Here is a 21,125-nt window from a genome sequence, read left to right on the forward strand (position 1 = left end):
AGTTTCATTCACGAGCAGAAGAAACTCAGATTACCTAAATTCCTCTTTTTTCTTAAAAAAAACTCACTAATTTTTTTTCAGAGCAAAGGCTAAGTATTGTGGATCAAGCATGCTGATGGGCCGTAAGATTATGGGCCTCCTGTTGGGCTGTGTGGGCCTTGTTGCTGTGATGCATGTGGCGGCGGCCCAACAAGCATTCGGCGTGAGAGCCACCTACCACTTTTACAGGCCAGCAGCCAACGGCTGGGATCTGACGGCCACGGGTGCCTTCTGCTCCACGTGGGATGCTGGGAAGCCGTTCGATTGGCGCAGCAAGTATGAGTGGACGGCCTTCTGTGGGCCCGTTGGGCCCACCGGCAGGGACTCCTGCGGCAAGTGTCTTCGGGTAATACCTACTCCCTCCGTTCCAAAATATAAACATTTCTAACTAATAACTGTGCATATAGATTTATAGACAAAAGTTATTATATTTGGGATGGATGTAGTAATATATATCGAGGAATCATCTTCTTGTTGCAAAAGTTTGTTCAACCTTTTTCTTCTCTGATTAAATATAGAAGAAGCACGTATATAAATATCATTACACATATACTCTCTTCGTCTAAAAAGAAAAAGATAACTTCTAAGGTGAATGGGTTATTGCTTATCCAAATTCATCCTCAGAATTTGACTTCTTTAGATGGGGGTGTATATCGTAGTTATGCACTTTCAACGGATGGAGCACAATGATAAATCCATTAACCGCCCTAAAATTTGTATCAAAGACATACCCATGTGAACATAATCTTTTACCTTTTAATGGATCGACAGAGTTACGCACCTATAACTCCACATTGATAGCTACCGATGGATATCGCAGGTGACGAATAGGGTGACGGGAGCCCAGACCACGGCGAGGATTGTGGACAAGTGCGCCAACGGAGGACTAGATCTGGACTGGGACACTGTCTTCTCCAAGATCGACACTGACGGCCAGGGCTTCCAGCGCGGGCACCTCACCGTCGACTATAGCTTCGTTAACTGCGGCGACAACAATTATCTCGCTGAGGTTGTCATTTAATTTGATACATGCTACCACCACTAATAAATTGTTCCGTAAAAGTTCTCTCGTTAATAAATTACACCGTAAATAAGTTCGCCAAATGAGATGGTTGCATGTATGCATAGTGAAGAACAAAAAAAAAAACTCCATGAAATTACCTGTCTGGCTGTCCTGTCCTGCCCTTGTTGTTGTTGGTTCTGAATAACAGAATAAGCGTGTTCCTTTTGTTTAATCAGTTGCATCTTCTGAGCTCAATATCAAAGACCAATGTATGCTAATGTTTGCAGTTAGTTTGGATTAGTTTTGTGTTGTTAAGCTCTGATTATGCCGTCGTTGGATTACCGACCATTTTAAGTTAATATCCGCAATATCATGGCCCGTGTAATGTGGGACATTTCGCTTTCACTTACATCACGGCTCCCATTGAGAGAAACAGAGGTTTTTCTGATAGAAATATTAAATACAAATATTGCACTGGTAAAATTTCGGAAAAGAAATGAGTTTGTGATCCGTATGGAACGGACACCTGTACGTCTGTACGAAATATTACAACACTGACATTCAACCGCATCTGCGTATAAGGATTCATCTTTTCCATTTTACTTCCTAAGTACTCCAACATATACTACTCGATCAATATTGTTACGATTCAATATAGAAAAACAACTCGAATAAATTTGACCAGAGAGAGTATATATCACAATCAAAATTTCCCATTATTTGCATGATGCAACAACATACTGCCGTTCAAGCAGTGGAAAAAAAATCAACAAATCAACAAGAATAAATAATTTATGATTTATTAGTAGAATTTTTATATCCATGCTATGCTTAAAAATCAATGCTGAAAAATAATTACGATAAAAAAACAAAAATGATTTTTTAGATTGTATTTTAACTACAGCCGATAAGATAACAAAACTCGTTGTCTCTCCAGAGCTTCTCGATGCACACCTGCAGCTGAACCAGTCAACATCTCTGCACGCTGCATTCCAACACGAAAGCCAAGCATTACAGCAGCAGCCAACCATTCTGGAAATCTCCATGATTTGTACTGTTCGTTCGTCATCGCGATCGGTTCCTCGCATCACAGACGACTTGAGCTGCAATTAGTACTCTCTCCGTCTCATAATATAAAGGATTTTAAGTTTTTACTTGCACAGTTTGACCACTCGTCTTATTCAAAAAAAATTTAAAATTAGTATTTATTTTTTTACTTACTTTATTATCCAAAGTACTTTAAGCATAACTTTTCGTTTTTTATATTTGCACAAATTTTTGAATAAGACTAGTGGTCAAACAGTACAAACAAAAACTCAAAATCCCTTGTATATGAGACGGAGGGAGTACTTCACCCAGAGAGATTATTATAACTTGTAGCGGTATATTAATGATAAAAAATAATTTATAAGTGTACTTTTATATAAGTATTGTTAGTGCCTTAAAAGCTGATACCAATAAATAAACTACATTGATTTTTTTTAAAATCAATTTAAAATTAAAATTTAGGCAACAGTTTTTTTTATAGGATGGAACAAATTAAGCTTATTCATCCATCCCCGATTTATATTCAACAAACTCTGAGGAAATTAGCGGATAACTTTGATCGAAGGAAACAGATTTTGTATGAATTACACTAACTTCTCCGAATCTACAAAGGATATGCTTTATCTTTGTCCGCCCAAAATCTGCGGCCAAATTAGTATGCAATCAGTGAATATATCCACGTAATTTGTTCACTATCACACACAATTGGTTCCATGCATGAATGCGTGGAAATTTCATGGAATTTGATTTTCGGAAGCAAGTGAAAGAGTCATCCATGACTCGGACGCGTCACCTCCTCTGCCTCTATTTAAGCTTGTGGAATCAAAAGCCACCTACATTTCACTAGCAGCTAGCAAGTGTACACACATCTATAAATTGTAGTAGTAACCACCTTAGCTGAGGTGATGGCCATGGCGATGAGAAGGGTGGTGCTGGTGGCGGCGGTGCTGTGCGCGGTGGTCGCCATGGTCACAGCGCAGGAGGCATCCAACGTGCGCGCCACGTATCACTACTATCGCCCCGCGCAGAACAACTGGGACTTAGGAGCCCCAGCCGTGAGCGCGTATTGTGCTACGTGGGACGCTAACAAGCCACTGTCGTGGCGTCAGAAGTATGGCTGGACTGCCTTTTGCGGGCCCGTTGGTCCTAGGGGTCAGGCTGCATGTGGCAAGTGCCTTCTGGTAATAATTGCCTCATCTGATTTTTAATCAAGATTTTTAACTATAGAGATATGGTTTGTTTATCAAGAAGCCATAAGTAAAGTAACAATAGAGTTGGTTTACAAGTAAAATTTCAGCTGAATGGCCCTTCCCAACAGAGTTAACCATCTGAACATCATGTCATATTGTTGCAGGTGACGAACACGGCGACGGGGGCGCAGATCACGGCGAGGATCGTGGACCAGTGCGCCAATGGCGGCCTTGACCTGGACTGGGACACCGTCTTCACCAAGATCGACACCGACGGCCAGGGCTACCAGAAGGGCCACCTCATCGTCAACTACAAGTTCGTCGACTGCGGCGACAACTGATTAAGCTATAGCTGCCTTAGCTAATTAATTACTCTCCATTATTACATGCTAATAAGGTTGCTGCTGCATATACATTATTGTCGACAGGGCAGAGTAGAGTGGTAAACTCTGCCTGATGAATAAATTAAGCAGCTGATAAATAATTGTGATATGTTGATCGATCTGCTCAAGATCTTTGTATACATATTCACAGGAAGTATCAATTAATAGATTTCTCTCGAGTATAATGGACTCTGTGGATGGAGGTCAGCTGGAGATGATCAAACATATCTTAAAAAAATCAATGGCGTCATATATTAAAAAACAGAGGTAGTATGACACTGTAATGGTCCGTATACCTTATATCAGTATATATGATGTAGTGATATTATCTAAAAGGTCTATAAAAATTCCTGGAAATGGATAATCTGCGACTACTAGGTTCTAAAATTCCTCCTGAAATGTTCTACGAGTTAGGTCGAATGCATCCATTTTTCTGCCTCTTTTTGTCCAAGTGTTCGGACTTGCTGACTCCAGACAAAAGAAACGCACCGACCCATTGGTTGGCAGTATGCATGAAAATTGTGGAATGCAGTGCCATTTCTCGCTTGAAAGAATACTGCACTTTGGATGCGTGTGGTCTAGTGGTTAAGGTTTGCATTGCGTCTATTTGTCCGATCTAGTATGCCATCAGTACTTTAAATATAAGAAAATCTCGGTTATTTAATAGAGTTTAAGGTTGAGATGAAGTTGGTTTGATGTACTTTAGAGTTTATTACTGATTTGAAAATGTAACGTCTAGCCATGCATGCAAGTAACACTGAGTAATAGATACAGTAGTTGGATAAAAAATAATCCAACAAACTCCCTTATATTCGTGAAGAAATGAAGAAGTCTAATCCTCATATTTAAATTGTGGAAGGATGGAGTCATATATATACTTCCATATCCCGGGATCCACCTATCAATGAGATAATAAGTGACAAATGAATTTAGGTTTTATTTATAATGAAAATTGGTTATATTTATAGCCTCTGTCACTAGGCACATCGCACCGGGCTCATAGATTTTTTTTAAAAAAAAAACTGAGCGATTGCTTCATTTGAAATTTGGAATGAGCGAGCCTCAATCCCTGACACATCAATCACATGAAGTGCATTTGCGTAAACGGAAAGCTGTTAATTTTATCGACTTCGCGTAAACGGAAAGCTGTTATAATTTGACCGACTTCGCGTAAACGTTAAGCTCTTATCCTGACGTCACACTATAGTTCTGACTACTCCCTCTGTCCCTCCGTCCCATAATATAAGAGATTTTGAATTTTTGTCTACACTCTTTGATCACTCGTCTTATTCAAAAAAATTTAGAATTATTATTTATTTTTTCTGTGACTTGCTTTATTATCTAAAATACTTTAAGCACAACTTTTCGTTTTTTATATTTGCACAAATTTTTTGAATAAGACGAGTGATCAAACAGTGCAAGCAAAAACTCAAAATTCCTTATATTATAGGACGGAGGGAGTATTAGACACGTTGTAACAATCTGTTGCGTGGATTGTTTTGCTTTTACTTGACATCAAACTTATTTATGTGAGAAGGGATTTTTTTTTACCAACCAATATATGCATCTTTTTTAAAATGGAAACTAAACCCCTCAAACAACCTAAAATAAAACTAAACCATATGAAATTCGCTCATATAAATATTTGAACTCAGAATTTTAGGATGCTACTCAGGTCACGACAACCGCTAACAACATATCATTTAGCTAATGACATCAAACTTGTTGACTTAAATATAGATGGTAGACAATATACCGTCAACACGTGACTTGGTGGATCTTAAAATATGTCGGTCCATAATTCAAAAGTGCTTATAGAGACAGAATATGCATATGTACGTTCCTATATAAGTGAGTGTGTATGTATATATATAAGTACCTACACCTATCTTTCGTTTAAAATAAATAGATAACTATTTCCCCTTAACTTAATCGTCGGCGAAGAGCTATTTTCGCTAGCGGGTTTTAACCCCCATCTCTCCTTACAATTTTGCAAACGAAGGGCGTATGTCACCGCCAGCAGAAAAAAACAATGTGTATTAAAAATTATTTTTCTAGTAGCAGTAGAAAGATCTGCATGCTTCTCACTCCAACAGTCCAACTCGAAAGCCAATCACTGCAGCAGTCAACCAATTCCCGAGAACTTCACTGGAATTAAGACATCCATGAGACGTACATGTCCATTCGTGATCGTGTCGGTTCTTCCTCCCGTCAAACACGACTTGACCTGCAATAATTTCAACTAAGCTGGATAGCTAGTACACATATTGCATCCACCGTTTGCTATTCATCAGCCGCGCGCAGTCCAATTTTAAAGTTTCAAATTTATCGTAGTTTATTTTTTAATATTAATTTTATATAAAAAAGCATATATAAAAGTTTTTGTTTATAAATTATTTTTTAAGTCGTTAATAAATACTCCCTCCTTCCCTAAATGTTTGACACCTTTGACTTTTTTAAACATGTTTGACCGTTCGTTTTATTCAAAAACTTTTGTGATATGTGTAAAACTATATGTATACATAAAAGTATATTTAACAATAAATCAAATGATAGAAAAAGAATTAATAATTACTTAAATTTTTTGAATAAGACGAACGGTCAAACATTTTTAAAAAAGTCAACGGTGTCAAACATTTTGGGATGAAGGTAGTATTATGTCTTATAATCAACTGGTAGTCGAAACGGTAGGTTGTTTCAGTTTCTAACTATGAACCTCTAAACATAAACAATACTTGTCAAAGTGTATGGAAATAAAATTTTAGTTTGGAACGAAGGTAGTAGTTACTTGTATGCATAACAATGCTTACTCATCCGTCCCCATCACGTGAAAAAAAATCTTTTCTTCACATAAAAAAGAAAAACTCATCCATCCCCAATCTATATCATATCTATCACATACAGTCATACAGATATGCAGCAATGCAAGCTCAGCTAGTCAGCTCTCACAGACAAGTCGAAACTTCTATCACAGATTTCTGGTCGATGGATCGAGTTAGCCTAACTTCTCCGATTGTACAAGAGATATGCATTTGTTCGCCCAAAATTGCGGCTGAATTTGTATGCAATCAGTGAATATATATCCACGCAATTTGTCAACTTGAACACACAATTGGTTTTCCTTGGATACATGTGTGGAAATTTCACCGAAGTTGATTTTCAGAAGCAAGTGAAAGAGTCAGCCATGACTTAGACGCGTTTACCTCCTTCTGGCTCTATTTAAGCTTGTGGAATCGAAGCAACCTCCATTTCACTAGCATCTAGCAAGTGCACAACACATCTATAAATCGTAGTAACCACCTTAGGTGAGATGATGGTCATGGCGATGATGAGAAGGGTGGTGATGGTGGTGGCGGTGCTGTGTGCGGTAGCAACTATGGCCATGGCACAAGAGGCGTCCAACGTGCGTGCCACGTACCACTACTACCGTCCGGCGGAAAACAATTGGGATTTGGGGGCCCCGGCCGTTAGCGCGTACTGTGCCACGTGGGATGCTGACAAGCCGCTTGAATGGCGCCAGAAGTATGGATGGACCGCCTTCTGTGGGCCCGTTGGTCCCACTGGTCAGGATGCATGTGGCAAATGTCTCTCGGTAAGAATGTTTTTTTTCTTTCTTGCGTTGAGAAATGTAATACATATTAGATATCGAGACAAGCTTATAACTTTGACCATTGTTTTTTTTTAAAGTATATCACTACAAAATTAGCACCTTATGAAAGTATTTTCAAATAAAACTTATGATGATAAAATCCAACTTGTAAAACTAGTTTTACGATATAATCTACTTAGTATCCCCCTCTTACATAACTTACACCGATTTTAACTACACGTCGTTTCTTAAAAGATATTTGCTCTGGTCCAACAAAAAGTATTTCAAGATACCAGTATCTCATGGTACCAAGATCCAACGATCGGAAACGATTTGGTACCATGAGGTACCGGTACCTCGAGGTACTTTTCGTTGGACCGTAGCAAATCTCTTCTTAAAAATCTATAAAAAAAATTAAACGATATCGTATTATCAAATTAATTTGCATGCAAGTATAATTATACTACTCGCATTCATAAAAATATATAATTTAAAAGTTGTATTGGTTAAAAGTAAAATCACATTGGTCAATGACCAATGATGTCAAGTAAAAGGGAAGGCTGAGGGTACAATCGAAGGGAGTAATTAAATGATGATATATAACAAACTTATCTGTGACAGGAGAGAGTAAACAATAAAATTACACATGATCCCCCAAGATATATGACCATGGAGTGTGTGTAATATTTGCAGGTGACGAACACGGCGACAGGGGATCAGATCACGGCGAGGATCGTGGACCAGTGCGCCAATGGGGGGCTGGATTTAGACTGGGACACCGTCTTCTCCAAGATCGACAGCGACGGTCAAGGCTACCAGAATGGCCACCTCATCGTCGACTACCAGTTCGTCGACTGCGGCGATAACTAGCAGCTAATTAACCACTCTTATAAACTTCCCTACATATATATACACATTTCGGACAGAGGAGTAATTAATATATCTCTGCCTGATGAATGAATAAAGTGGCTGGTGAATAATTGTGATGCTAGGCTGCTGTAGATCGATCCGTTTACACATGCTCGAAGTATCAATAAAATTGTGTGGAAATGTGATGGATTTCTGTGGCTAAAAGCCTAAAAAGAGGTGTCAGGTTTGGCAAGTTTGGCAGAACGGTTCACTAGTTTCGGGTCAACGAATCTGAGGTCCCGTTCGAATCTTATCAAGATGAATTAAAATCGGGCACGCAACACGAGCAAGTTATTAGCGCGTGATTAATTAAGTTATAATTATTACAAACTTAAAAATTGAATATATTTGATATTTTAAAGCAATATTCATATAGAAAGTTTTTGCACAAAATATGTTGTTTTGTAGTTTGAAAAGCGTGTTAACGAAAACGGAGATAAAATATTTATCTTTATGAGAAAAGAATGGGCCTCAGTGTTAATTTCGTAATTTTGTGGCTCCGTTCCTTTTTTGGGGCGATTGCAAATTTACCACTACTTTAAATCGTTATTGCAAAACTGCCATTAGAAAATTGTAAAAAATGACAATAGAATTGTTATTAGTGGCATCCTTGCAATATTAAAAAAAGGAAAATTGGAACCATGCTATTATAATTTTGTAAAATTTGAGATATGCCATCCTGACTCATATGTCATTGACTCATGTGAGTTCTACATGTCATTAAGATACCGATGGCATATCTCAAACTTTACAAAATTATAATGGCATGGTTCCAATTTACCCTTAAAAAACCGGTGGCAAATTTATAAATTTCTTTTTTCTGCTCTGTTTGTGGAAGTTTTACGGTCTCTGTTTTGATGTGTGACTGTTTTGACTTAGCTCCAATTTCTGCTGTAGACTCTATTTTCTGACTATTTTGTCTAAGTGTTCGGCTTGCTGACTCCAGACAAAAGAAAGGTCAAAACCCTGTTTAGATGGGACTAAAATTTTTTAGGCCCTATTACATCAGATGCTTGGATATTAATTATAAATATTAAACATAGACTATTAATAAAACTCATTCTATAATCCTGGACTAATTCGCGAGACGAATCTATTGAGCCTAATTAATTCATGATTAGCCTATGTGATGCTACAGTAAACATACGATAATTATGGATTAATTATGCTTAAAAAATTTGTCACGCGAATTAGCTCTCATTTATGTAATTAGTTTTATAAGTAGTCTATGTTTAATACTCCAAATTCATCCGATATGACAGGGACTAAAGTTTAGTCCCTGGATACAAACACCACCTAAATCGGACGCACCGACCCATCATGGGTGGTTACAAGATTCATGGAATGCAAATTGGAGAATGCAATGGCATAACTAGCTTCAAATACTACTAAACACTACTGCAATTCTTATAAGATTAAGAGGAAAACGTGCACACACACGTGTCACCGTACTCACACACTCGTAAATATGTTCTTAAGGCGTTTAGAGGGACATAGACTAGAGGTAAATTCTGATCTTGATGGGATAACCAAATAGCTGGTCCAGCTGAAAGACCAAATGTGCATTCCAACCGCTATAAATCAATTGAACTAGGTGTTTTTTTTTGTAGAACTCGGAAAAAAAAACAGAAGGTGATTTCCCATTAGCACAGAGGTTCTCATGTCTCATCCACCAGGCTATGCTACTTGTTGCAACACATACCGCTTTGAACTGGCCATTTAACCGGTCCAACCGGCCAACCAGTGAACTGAGTTTCCATCACCGGTCCGGTTATAATAAATAATTTTGGTTATACACTTATGACTCTATGATCATATTGCACATGTCTTTTACAATTATGGATGAATGGTCGCGTAGTCAAGGTTTTCGTCTCCCATAATAAATTACTTGGATTGCGTATCTCAAGAGCCCACCTGACATTAAGATAATAAGTGATGAACAAAATTGGTTTCTTCTAATAATGAAAAAGAATATACATGCCTAGGGATGGCAATTTGACCAGTTTGTCAGTTTACCCGTGGGTAAAAACTCTAATAGAGTTGGGTCTGTTATCCATTTAGTACCCATGGGTTTCTTATTGGGTCAAAACCTGTACCTGACGGGTAAATGGGCACGGGCATGAGTAGCCCGCTTCGCCCGTTTACCCATGAAAACCAACTAATATGTGGGCCCTCAGTCAACTTAGTATAAAATCCACCATCTAGTATTCTAGGGTTTTCTTCCTTCCCTTCTCCTTTCCTCCATAGCCGCCACTCCAGGGCTCTCTCCAGGTCGCCAGGGGCAAGGGCGGCGCCAGGCTGACACGAGAGGGGGACGTGAATCGCCACCACCTCCCACCTCCGGTCGTCGCCGGCGGCCCCACCCTCTAGCTGGCAACTTTCACAGCCGCCACGGGAGGGTTAACCAAGCAAGCTGTGACCGTCGCCGCATCCTACCCAGGCTGCGTCGAGCTCCCACCTCTAGTCGTCGCCGGCGGCCCCACCCTCTAGCTGGCAACTTTCACAGCCGCCACGGGAGGGTCAACCAAGCAAGCTGCGATCGTCGCCGCATCCTACCCAGGCTGCGCCGAGCTCCCACCTCCGATTGTCGACGTCCTCTAGCTGTCGGTTGCCTCCTTCATCCGCTTGCTTGGCCGCCTCCCACCTCCGGTCACCGCCGCCTCCTACCTCCACTGCGCTGAGCTCCCCCTTCGGCCGTTGAACTGTGACGGGTAAACGACATGCCCACGGGCACATGGCACCCGCGGGCGACGGTCATGGACAGTATTTCTTTCCTGTCATGTAGCGGGTATACCCGCGGACATGAATTACCTCGTGGGCAAGGGCATGAGTAGTGCCCGTCGTGCCCAGCTGCCATGACATATTTGGATTTTTTTTTAGATAATGGAATATAACATGCCATATTTGGATGGGCCTCAATTCCCACCCATGCTTGTTTACAATTTACAAACCAACATCTTAGCTCCAAATAAAATTGACACTAATAACACTATCTTCGTAACAGAGAGTTTAGTTTCACGGGCGGAGAATAATAATAATACTCTGTCAACTGTAAAGAATTTATATAGGAGTACTCTGGAGGTAAAAGGGGCAAAAAAAAAAGAAAAATAATCATGCTTGTCCGAGCAACAACTATGGTACACTATTTCGGAATGCATAAATATACCATGGGTGACTGAAATTCTAAAATTTTCAATTGAAGAGCTTCAAAGATTTCAACGAATTCCGCTAAGTTTGCAAAATCAAATAGAATTTGAAAGTTTCGGCTGGTAAAATATCCTACCGGGACCCTCCAATAAACCCTGAAATTTTGCGAGTTTTGGGAATTTAGTTCCTGTCAACAGCTGCCAGTGCCACACCCTTCCCTTACCTCTGAAACATAGGAAATTTTGCAGGATTTCCATGAGAATTTTTAGTGGCCACCACATATAAAGCGAAGCAAAAGTCACATGGAGCCTGATTTTTTCCCCCATAATCCGTCAAAATTCCAAGCACTTTGTACTTTTTTGCTGCTGGAATTCCAGGGCACAGCACATCGATCTGGCCCTTGGGCGATTGACAATTTTGCGCCACATAGCAGCAGCAGATAAGGTTTTGGAACGGCTGCTACACGTACGAACCAAAAGGATGACCAAGAAGGAGAATTTGAAGATTTTTTTATAGTATTAATTATGATTGTTGATCGAATTCGTCAATGGCAAAATCGGCCTGGCTCTGGCTGGCTGGCTGCTAATTCATTCCAGAAGGTAGCCAGGAATTTGGAGGTAGGACTAGCATTTACATGAATTTTCTTGAACTGAAGAACAATCATATCTTGAGGTCAATATTGAAGCACAAGTTAATTAGGACTTCAATTTACCAACTTATGTGCGTTCTAGCTCTATTTACCAACTCCTTGCCTGTAAAGGTTTGGAGATTATTTGGAATAATTAATAGGAGTATTGCTTGTGTTGATGTGTGTAATTAACAGATACTTGTAATATTAATTCTGGTGTTTGGAACATGCGCTTATTGCTAATGTGCTACTTACATTCTTTTTTTTTTCTTACTACCCAGTGCTAAAAGAGTATTACACGTTAGGTGTGTACCAGTGCTTCCCAATTACTAATATACAGGGGAAGAGAAGAAGAAATGAAGAGTATATATGCTTCTCACTTGCAACCATGGAATGGAATTAAGACACAAATTCTTCATGCCGGAAAATTCCACAATGCACGGCTCTCACACCCCTATATATATGGTCCCAAAGTTTGGTGCATACTCCCATCTGCAACAGAGAAAGATTGTGCCACAGTACAAACTACCTCATTCTCCATCAGGTGCACAATAGAAGAAACTAAGGTAAGCACTACATTGGCACCCATTCACCCAAGATCCCTATTTCTCTCTTCCAAATCTTCCTCTAGCATGAAGATAAGATTGTACTTATGATAACGAATTATCTTTTTATTTATACACATGAATATTTAGATTCTCAAAGTGATGGCGGGGATCACCGGATCTCGAGCACTCATGGTGGTGGCGCTCCTCTGCGCTGCCGCGGCCATGACTGCTGCACAAGAAGCATCCAACGTGCGAGCCACGTATCATTATTACAACCCACAACAGAACAACTGGGACCTGAACAAAGTGAGCGCATATTGTGCCACATGGGATGCCAACAAACCGTTGTCTTGGCGCCAGAAGTATGGATGGACCGCCTTCTGTGGACCTGCTGGTCCTAGGGGCCGAGACTCGTGTGGCAAGTGTATCCAGGTATTAAAATTTTCTTCACATTGACAACCGATTTGTACTTCAACATTAAACTGAGTCGCTTAAGGATGGTGTGCTAAATTTGTAGGTGAAGAACCGGGGAACAGGTGCGACAATAATTGCGAGGATTGTTGACCAATGCAGCAATGGTGGGTTGGATCTGGACTACGAGACCATCTTCAAGAAGATCGACACAGATGGTCGTGGCTACCAGATGGGTCACCTCCAGGTCGATTACAAGTTCGTCAATTGTTGATTTGGTCATGCCTCTTTGCATGATCATATACTGGAATAAGAAATATATGGTGTTATACAATAAGATGGAAGAGGTTGGCACTCTGTAATCATGCTGAATAATGAATAAACGAAATTACAGTTCAACAAAGATTGTTTCATATCCTTAAATTTCCATCCCCCTGCCCTGTTATTTCATATTTTCGCACTATTGCGAAGGCCAAGCGCCAGCATGTGAAATTTCAATTTATCGTGGAATTGATGCAACCCACGAACAAACATATACACACACTTTAATGCCCCAAGTTTAAGGGCTCGTTCGGTTTAGCTAAAATTGGATGATGGATTATGGATTACGGAGGAGATCAGGTCCTGTTCTAAACAGATGATGGACTCTAGGTTTATGATAATTATTCAATGGCACATACGAATGAATTAAATCTTGAAAAGTTGAAATGTTGCTTTAAAAAAGGTATTATCAGAAATGTAGATGAAGTAGGTTAATTCAGAAAAATCATATCGTTTACAAGCTTGGGAAGGTTGTGCGGGATAATCCATAATTCATCACCTATAGCAAATGCACATTAGGTTTTTCAATTAGGCTTCCAAAAAATGCGGTCTCCCTAAACTTTTTCAATCATCAATTCATCATACCTTAGGTTTTTTTTTCAAAATATTGATTATCTTTATATCCTATAATATTTAATTAAACCCTATAAGAGAGATAATTCATCATCCACCATTTAATCTGTTTCATCACAAGTTTTAGGTCCGTTCCAACTAAACCTTGTGACCTAGGAAATCAATAAGATAATCCTCACGTTTGTGTCCAAATAGATATGCGTTTATGTCCAATTAGACATGCGTCGAGTTCATGCCTTCATGGTGATTTATCGTAAGAACTAGTGATGTTGAGTGGGCACACGGACAAATACAAATTGACCGACTCTAATTTAACTAAAATATATATCATCACATTATAAACTAGCAACAATAATGTACATTTTTGGATGCGAAATAGGACCCCCACGCACTCGCATCCTAGTGAGGATGAATCATTTCAGCTTTCGAAACATAAACAAAAATGATGGGCGAGTACCATATGGTCAGGAAGCACATGAGGTCGTCTGTCATACGACCAGCAGGAGATATCTGAATATCTGAAAGTCACGGCGACAGATCAGAGAGCAATTTCATAGCCGCCATTGCTACCCATCCAGAGTCCAGAGACGTACGTAACATATTTTTGGCATATAAAAGTTTCATGCAAAGACCATAGATATGGCACATCTTAAACACATACCTGCATCGACCCCCAGATATGTGCATATCTGACATTTTCTTTCTTCGTGCTAAGATGGATTCTCTGCTGTCCAAAACCAACAACTCAAATTGGTTTCTTCAGACAGTTCATTGCATGCGTCGGCTATGACGACCAGGGCTGTTTCATGATTTCATCCAGTGACACGCAAAAATGAGGCGCTGTTGTGCTGGACATCTTTGATCGGATAACCTGAATTGAGTCATGACGGTTGCTTGGGGTCTTGGAATTTGGCTTGGAAAGTCATATGATCATATCAGCTTGGATGGTTGTGGATCTGCACTTCTGCAGTACAGGGGTTAGAGCAAGAACTGCAGAAGAAAGAAATGGCTGGCCATATCTGCTGCTCACTCTGAAACTGCAAATAGAACCATTGTGTGTATCTCCTGACAACTTCTCTAATGTTTTATTTGGGCCTGAAATATCTGATAAGAGTTCAGACATTCAACCCACATGGTAACACAAGTCAAAATGATAATGAATTTAATATCCATGGAAAAATAAAATTAGTCTTTGGTATGAAAATTATCCCGTCTCAATCTGGTTAACAGGCAAAAGAGGTGAATAATTTGCTGTTGGAAATGTCAGAGAGCTGCTTGTCAAAAACTTCAATATTATTAGTAAGGCCATAGCCGGTTTTATTTAACCATGCCTTTTCTTCCTTTTGCACATTTTTTTTAACAAGTGGCTAACAATGTGCGGGTACAACTGAGTATAGAACAAGATGCTTGCTAAATCTACAAAAAGAATGAATAAGATTAGCTTACTACGTACGTATTGCAAAAACCGTGTATTCATGGGCCATTGTGTGAATCTTCTAGCTTCTACTGCTTCTACATGTGAATGTTGCACTGCTGCAAGTATGGGTTGTCATAGTCAAGGAAATTGTTCCAATAATCTCTGTACTTGGGAATGGAGATCTCCAGCCAGGGTTTGAGTTTTCCGCTGTAGTGGATCACGGCGGCCCTCTCAATTGCATCTCTTCCTATGCTTCTGTCATGACCAAGCCCAAGAACATGCCACCGGTGGTCAAGAGGCACTGTTTGATTGTAGAAGACAATCTGGCCCAGTGGCAAGCTCCCTGCTTTCCATAGTCTCCGCCTTTTGCCCTGCAAATTGGCAATTGAGATGTTGAGAAACAATGTTCACATAGAATGCTTTCTGTAAAAGCTTCTGGTTCTCTTATTAAGAAAAAACTTCTGGTTACTCCATATAGTTACAGTAAGCTAGATCTTCTACACAGAAAATGAATGTATATTTTGGTTCATACAACCAGTTTCTACAGTAGAGTTGATTTTGGACCATCTTGAACAGAAAATAATTGTGTGCTTTTGCATCTCAACCAGCATTTTAATAGTCAAACTGAAAATTATATATTTTCGAGAACCTGATGCCAGTACCCATGTGCTCCACAATGTATAAGCTCCCATACAGTTTAGCATTGCCAATGGACAGTTTAAACTACTGGAGTGAAAATTCATGCTTAAAATATCATTAAAATATGCAATCAATGAAAACATTGGGTCAGATTAGTGCGACAGGAATGTACACTTACAGCTTGAAACCACTTATTATAAGCAGTAGTCAGCCCCTGCCTGCGCCATTCCTTAAGGTCAAAGATGTTCATCCCAAATGCATGTATGCAAGCCTTTGCATCAAATTTGTTGATGATACTTGGATCAGAGAAATTAACAAGGTTCTCCAACCGATGATAACCATCACCAGAAGTGCACGTCTCAACAGCACCATTTACTTTACCATTCAAATCTATCTGCCATAATCCACTCAAGTCTCTTTGGACTACAATGTCATGGTCCAAGAGTACAAGTTTGTTCAGAGAAGGGAATACTTCTGGCAAATAAAAGCGCAAGTGGTTAAGCGCAGAAGTGTATCTTGGATCTCGGATGCCCTTCTGCTTAAATCTGAAACTGAAATCAGCTGGCAGCCATTTCAAATTATCTAAGCTCTTGATTTGAATTGTGGCTGGATTTGGTGGGTTTGTCAGAAACCACATCATCATTGCAGGAAAATTCAGTGCATCAGTCACAATATGAAACATTATCCTTTTGGGATCCTGCCAAACAAAATAACTAAAATCAAACACAAATTTCAAGGCATGAATAAAACGCAAGAACCGTTATACAAGATAATTCCTAGTGCAATCCTTGTTAGCCATATGATTATATGTGCTGCATGTTCATCGATCATACCACAGGAATAAACGAATTCATTGAAGAAAAAAAATCCATCACAAGCAAGCCTTGTGTCTAATGTAATAGAATGAAGTCACAGGGAACTAAATTTAGAAAAGAACTGGACATGAAAAAAAAAAACTACATTACTAGTGCTTGAAGTAACAGTTATAACTCCAAATTTATTCTGGAGAAAAAATGGAAACAAAAAGACAAGAATCTGTAATTGCAAACCACACCTATAACTCCTACATAATCATGTAGAAATTAGTTATAGACAAGTCTGGGGTCTTACCTTAGATGCAGAAATTGTAGAGTTGACAACCACTGCACTCGCTAGCACATTGTCTGAGAATATTGCATAATGGTAAAGGTCACCCATCTGCATTGTGTATCTTTGAGGAAATTCACGTTCCTTCGGATCTAACAGGAAGTATTCTGAGGTAAGTCGCATTGCTAGGCAGTGATGGCTTTTTGGTAATGTCCTCACTGCAACCTGCTCAAGGAATGAAGTTTCGCTTCGATGGGCTCTGACCAACTCTTCGCTTTGATGTGTCATTGCACGTAACTTTGCTGTCATATGAGAACAATGTGGGTAGGCTCTTTGAGCTTTAGATAGGGTCATTTCCATTGCCCTAATTTTCTGCAGTGCACTGCAAAATTGCTTTGGTTTCAATCATAGAACTGACTATTGATGGTAACAATAGCACAACTATCCATATTTATTCTTGTGAGACTGAACTACTATTACAAATCAATCCTTTACTTGCAGATCATGGATTATAGCTTACCTCGTGGGTACACGGGAACTGCTGCTAAAGTGGCTTATCACCCTCTCTATCTCCTTGATTCTCAACTTCAACTCCCGAACTAAATGTGCACTGCCATGCAGGGAAGCAAACTGCAAGTAGGCCTTGGCCATAATTAGCTGGTCTTGCATCATCCATAACTTCTCTTTAGTGCCAGGAGGAGATCTAGATATTCTTTCATCTGCCTCTGCAGCATTTTCATCAGTTTGTCCTTCTAACTGCAGAAAAATTAACTGACATCAGTTTCTCTTAAGTGCATTGATTGAATATTTATTCTATTATCCAAACCAGTCAAGACAAAACATTATCATTGGAGCAAAAGAGCATATCCCATAGGGGACCAAAACAAAATCGATTGAATCGTGAACTAGGACAACTGTATAAAATGAAAAACAAAAGGATCACAAAAATCACTTCTTCAATTCACTTCACTCTGTAATGACAGAATACTAGGCATTCCCCACTCACCAGAAGTTATACTTCACTAAATTTGCATTGATTGGATATCTATACTAGCCTCCAAACACAGTTAGTTGAGCTTGAGCAACATTACGCATATTGCTCAGGGATGCAACACAAAACTGTCTCCACTGTAAACTAGGACAAGTGTCAGAAATGCACAAAAAGGGCACCCAAATCTCATCCCTAATTCAATTTACTTCACTCTGTCCTGTCAGAAGACTAAGCATTCCCCTTACACCAGAAGCTATATTTCAGCAGAGATGAATCATCTCAGGTTAGAACAGATCACTGAGCACAACAAAATCGATACTCCGATAGCAGTATAGCACTCTGCATCTTTATGGATTGAACAGAGAGACTGAGAGAGTGTCACTACTCCATTCTGCGACCACACTACTCCACCAAGACGAAATCGAACGAAAACCACACAATGTGTATACACATCCACATGCAGCTAAAATCAAGCTAACTTTTACATACCTCCTGTGCTGCTACGTCCTGCTGCTGTCTCACGATCTCTACCATCCGCCTCTGCAAAAAAACCAACACTGAATCAACAACTGAACTGAATTTGAAAAAAAATGTACAGAAAATTGGAGAGAAAAAAAAAACAGAGTAGAATCGAATCGAACTAGAACTCGAATCCGAATCACCCACCTCCTTCACCGACACATGGGTCCCTCCCGTGTGCTCCCCAACCGCACCTGTACCCAACCCCACCGCAAAGCCATCAAGCCATCGCCATTAGTTCGCAGCAGGAACAGCACAAAAAAAAAAGCACGCGGCTAAATTAAGCAGCACGCCAGAATCAGAATCAGAATCAGAATCAGAGCACCAAATGCCTAAAGGAATCGCGAAGTTCATCAGCGCGGGCGGCCGCCGGAGGAGGATGAACGGGAACGAGCAAGTAGTAGATTCCACGAGAGAGAGAGGCGCACCGGGTACTCCTCCGGCTCCGGGGAGGGCGCGGCCGTCGGGGAGGTTGAGGAGCACGACGACGAAGCCGCACGCCGCCGCGATCAGCACCAGCAGCAGCGCCGCCTCCCTCTCCCTCCCTCCTCCGCCTCCTCCTCCACCGCCTCCTCCCCCAACCCTCATCCCACCGGGTCTCCGCGGCGCCGCCGCCACGCCGCCGCTCTCCTCCTCCCTATCGAATTCGCCACCGCCGCCGCCGAGAGTTCTCGAGTGGGAGCAAAAAAAAACAAAACAAAACAAAAAACAGCAGAGGTGGGGGGAGGAGGCAAAGGAATGGGACGGTGTTCCCGTCTCGCCGACGTGTGGGCCCGGGTTGGGAGACCCGGGCCCACTGTCAGTGTGAGGTGTGGGTGTGGGGCCCACGGGATGGGGGTTTCGGGGAGTTGGATTCGGTGTGTCTCTCTCTTTCGTGGGGAGGACGGGTGTCAGGACGCGCTTCTGGAAATTCTCTTTTTTTTTCTCGCCTTTTTTCCCGTCCTTTTTCTTTTTGTGCTTTTTTTTATATAGGTTGGTTAATTAGTGGCTTTTCCTTATTAATGATGGCTTTTTTGTGGGAAAAGAGATGGGGTTTCCATGTTGGAGCCATCATGGCTGTCCTGTTTTGTGATGTCGGTGGTAAATAGGGTTTCCATTGGGGGTGGTGGTGTTGCTGGTGTGGGTTTAATTGGATAGATTGAGAGGACAACTTAGATATATTTCTACTCTCAGGAATTTTGTGCTTAAATGTAATGATTAAAATTTGAGCTATCAATTGAACGGAGATTTCATATAGTGTTCTTATGTTTGCACTGAAACGTCCCGTCAATTTATTTATCTTGGTTCATAATATAAGACTTCTCGGCTCTTATCCATTTTTCGAATTTTTTTAGAATGAATACATGATTCAATTTGGCAGACAGAGTAGTAAAGATTTCATCGAAAACTTACAGCAGCTTGCCAAACAAAGGCTAATAGAAAAAAGAGTACAGGTATGACAGGCATAAAATCCACGATTGGGTTGAAAATGGCATAAGCTTCGGGCAATTTGGCGAAGAAAAAACTAGTCGGATAAATAACAGAATTAAAACAAATACAGGTTAAACTAAGTATATTAGGCATAACAAGCGTTTCGTTCTTGTAGAGTAGATAATTGGATTTTGATTGAGTTATTTTTCTAAGGGAAAAAGGAAAAGGAGGATTCAAAATCCTTTTTTCTTCGGACTTTCCCAAACAGACTTGCAAAGAGAGGTGGTGGCTGTGTTGTTGTAATTCAGGGTTTGTTCGATAGAACTTCAACTCCTAAAATAAGAGTTGGGTTTAAAGATGAGTTATGGAGTAGTCTAAATCTAGGTCCACATCTTTAGTTTATTTTATGAGAACGCTGCACCTAGCTCCGTTTCTATTTTAGGTGAAGTGTTAACTGTTTGGCTAAGCTCCAAGCTGAAGCTGTGTCAAACAGACTATTATACTTCAAACTATTGCTGAGATTAACTTAATTTTCTAATATATAGTAGTCAGACAAAACCCTAGATTTGTGTAAAAGGGCACAACCACTCATAGAGAATTACCAAATAAATATGTATAATTGTCTGTCTGTAATTAGTTTAGTACTTCTTTTTCGTTCATTTTTGCTGAAAATCCTCCTTGAACCTTGATTCTCTTTCTTCCTCTTATTTTCTTCTTTCTGTTGGATCTTCTTGCAATGCAGCCAGACACTTGTAGTGTAGTGCTGTGTGATTACAGCTGCACTCAACCTAGCACTCTCAAGCCTGAAACATGTCACGTGCAGTTCAATCTCACCAAGAAGCTGAACGCATCGCCACTCATTAGGTTGGTCACGTGAAGGCCACTTCACTGGAATTCAGGGGGATTTCTTTTCTTTTTTTTTAATTTTATTTTGCTTGTCCCTTCCATTGGCCGGTGTCAAGTACGAGTACTTTGTGAGAATGGCTAAGTGTACTTTTTAATGATATGGACACTAGCTTAGATTATGTTTGCGCTAAAGTACGAAAGGTATGTGTTTGTTTGCTTGATTAATAATTTGCTCGGTTTCGTGGATATTGTTTCTGAGAGTCACATGCATATGGATTAGAGTGCAAAAGGTAAGTGTTTGTTTGTTTGTTTTTTAATAGTACATGCAAATTGATTTTGATTAGTACTAGTAATTGGGAGTAGCTAGCGGCTAGCCAGGGGCTGCGAATGGATCCTTGCATTTGTTTTGACGTGCTAAATGTTGAATTA

General features: G+C 40.1%; 5 protein-coding genes across 9 annotated transcripts; 4 read left to right on the forward strand and 1 right to left on the reverse strand.

The window, feature by feature from the left end:
* Positions 1-130: 130 nt before the first annotated feature.
* LOC4350820 (barwin) lies at positions 131-1,060 on the forward strand. The gene is made up of 2 exons (XM_015760164.3): positions 131-385; positions 860-1,060. The coding sequence occupies exons 1-2, from the start codon at positions 131-133 to the stop codon at positions 1,058-1,060; spliced, it is 456 nt and encodes a 151-aa protein (XP_015615650.2).
* Positions 1,061-2,924: 1,864 nt separating this feature from the next.
* On the forward strand, positions 2,925-3,847 carry LOC4350821 (barwin). Its single transcript, XM_015760064.3, has 2 exons — positions 2,925-3,270; positions 3,444-3,847. The coding sequence occupies exons 1-2, from the start codon at positions 2,995-2,997 to the stop codon at positions 3,618-3,620; spliced, it is 453 nt and encodes a 150-aa protein (XP_015615550.1). The 5' UTR covers positions 2,925-2,994; the 3' UTR covers positions 3,621-3,847.
* A 3,067-nt stretch (positions 3,848-6,914) lies between these two features.
* LOC4350822 (barwin) lies at positions 6,915-8,334 on the forward strand. Its single transcript, XM_015759990.3, has 2 exons — positions 6,915-7,254; positions 7,945-8,334. The coding sequence occupies exons 1-2, from the start codon at positions 6,973-6,975 to the stop codon at positions 8,119-8,121; spliced, it is 459 nt and encodes a 152-aa protein (XP_015615476.1). The 5' UTR covers positions 6,915-6,972; the 3' UTR covers positions 8,122-8,334.
* A 1,955-nt stretch (positions 8,335-10,289) lies between these two features.
* Positions 10,290-13,297, forward strand: LOC4350823 (barwin). Its single transcript, XM_015760083.3, has 3 exons — positions 10,290-12,501; positions 12,631-12,915; positions 13,001-13,297. Exons 1-3 carry the CDS (start codon positions 12,292-12,294, stop codon positions 13,166-13,168), a joined length of 663 nt encoding a protein of 220 aa, XP_015615569.1. The 5' UTR covers positions 10,290-12,291; the 3' UTR covers positions 13,169-13,297.
* A 781-nt stretch (positions 13,298-14,078) lies between these two features.
* On the reverse strand, positions 14,079-19,149 carry LOC4350824 (probable galacturonosyltransferase 4). 5 transcript variants are annotated; one of them, XR_001541039.3, is made up of 8 exons: positions 18,869-19,149; positions 18,588-18,634; positions 18,411-18,461; positions 17,451-17,686; positions 16,955-17,312; positions 16,023-16,541; positions 15,242-15,576; positions 14,079-14,744 (listed from the first exon to the last, which is right to left on the reverse strand). XR_001541039.3 is itself a non-coding variant. In XM_015760036.3 (7 exons), exons 1-7 carry the CDS (start codon positions 19,026-19,028, stop codon positions 15,301-15,303), a joined length of 1,647 nt encoding a protein of 548 aa, XP_015615522.1. In that variant the 5' UTR covers positions 19,029-19,149; the 3' UTR covers positions 15,064-15,300. The 5 variants fall into 5 exon arrangements, 1 of the variants encoding a protein (XP_015615522.1); XR_001541037.3 differs by having other exon boundaries at positions 14,079-14,752; XR_010737610.1 differs by having other exon boundaries at positions 14,079-14,883.
* Between the last annotated feature and the right edge of the window lie 1,976 nt (positions 19,150-21,125).

Source organism: Oryza sativa, chromosome 11, assembly GCF_034140825.1.
Source record: "Oryza sativa Japonica Group chromosome 11, ASM3414082v1".
NCBI lineage: Eukaryota > Viridiplantae > Streptophyta > Magnoliopsida > Poales > Poaceae > Oryza > Oryza sativa.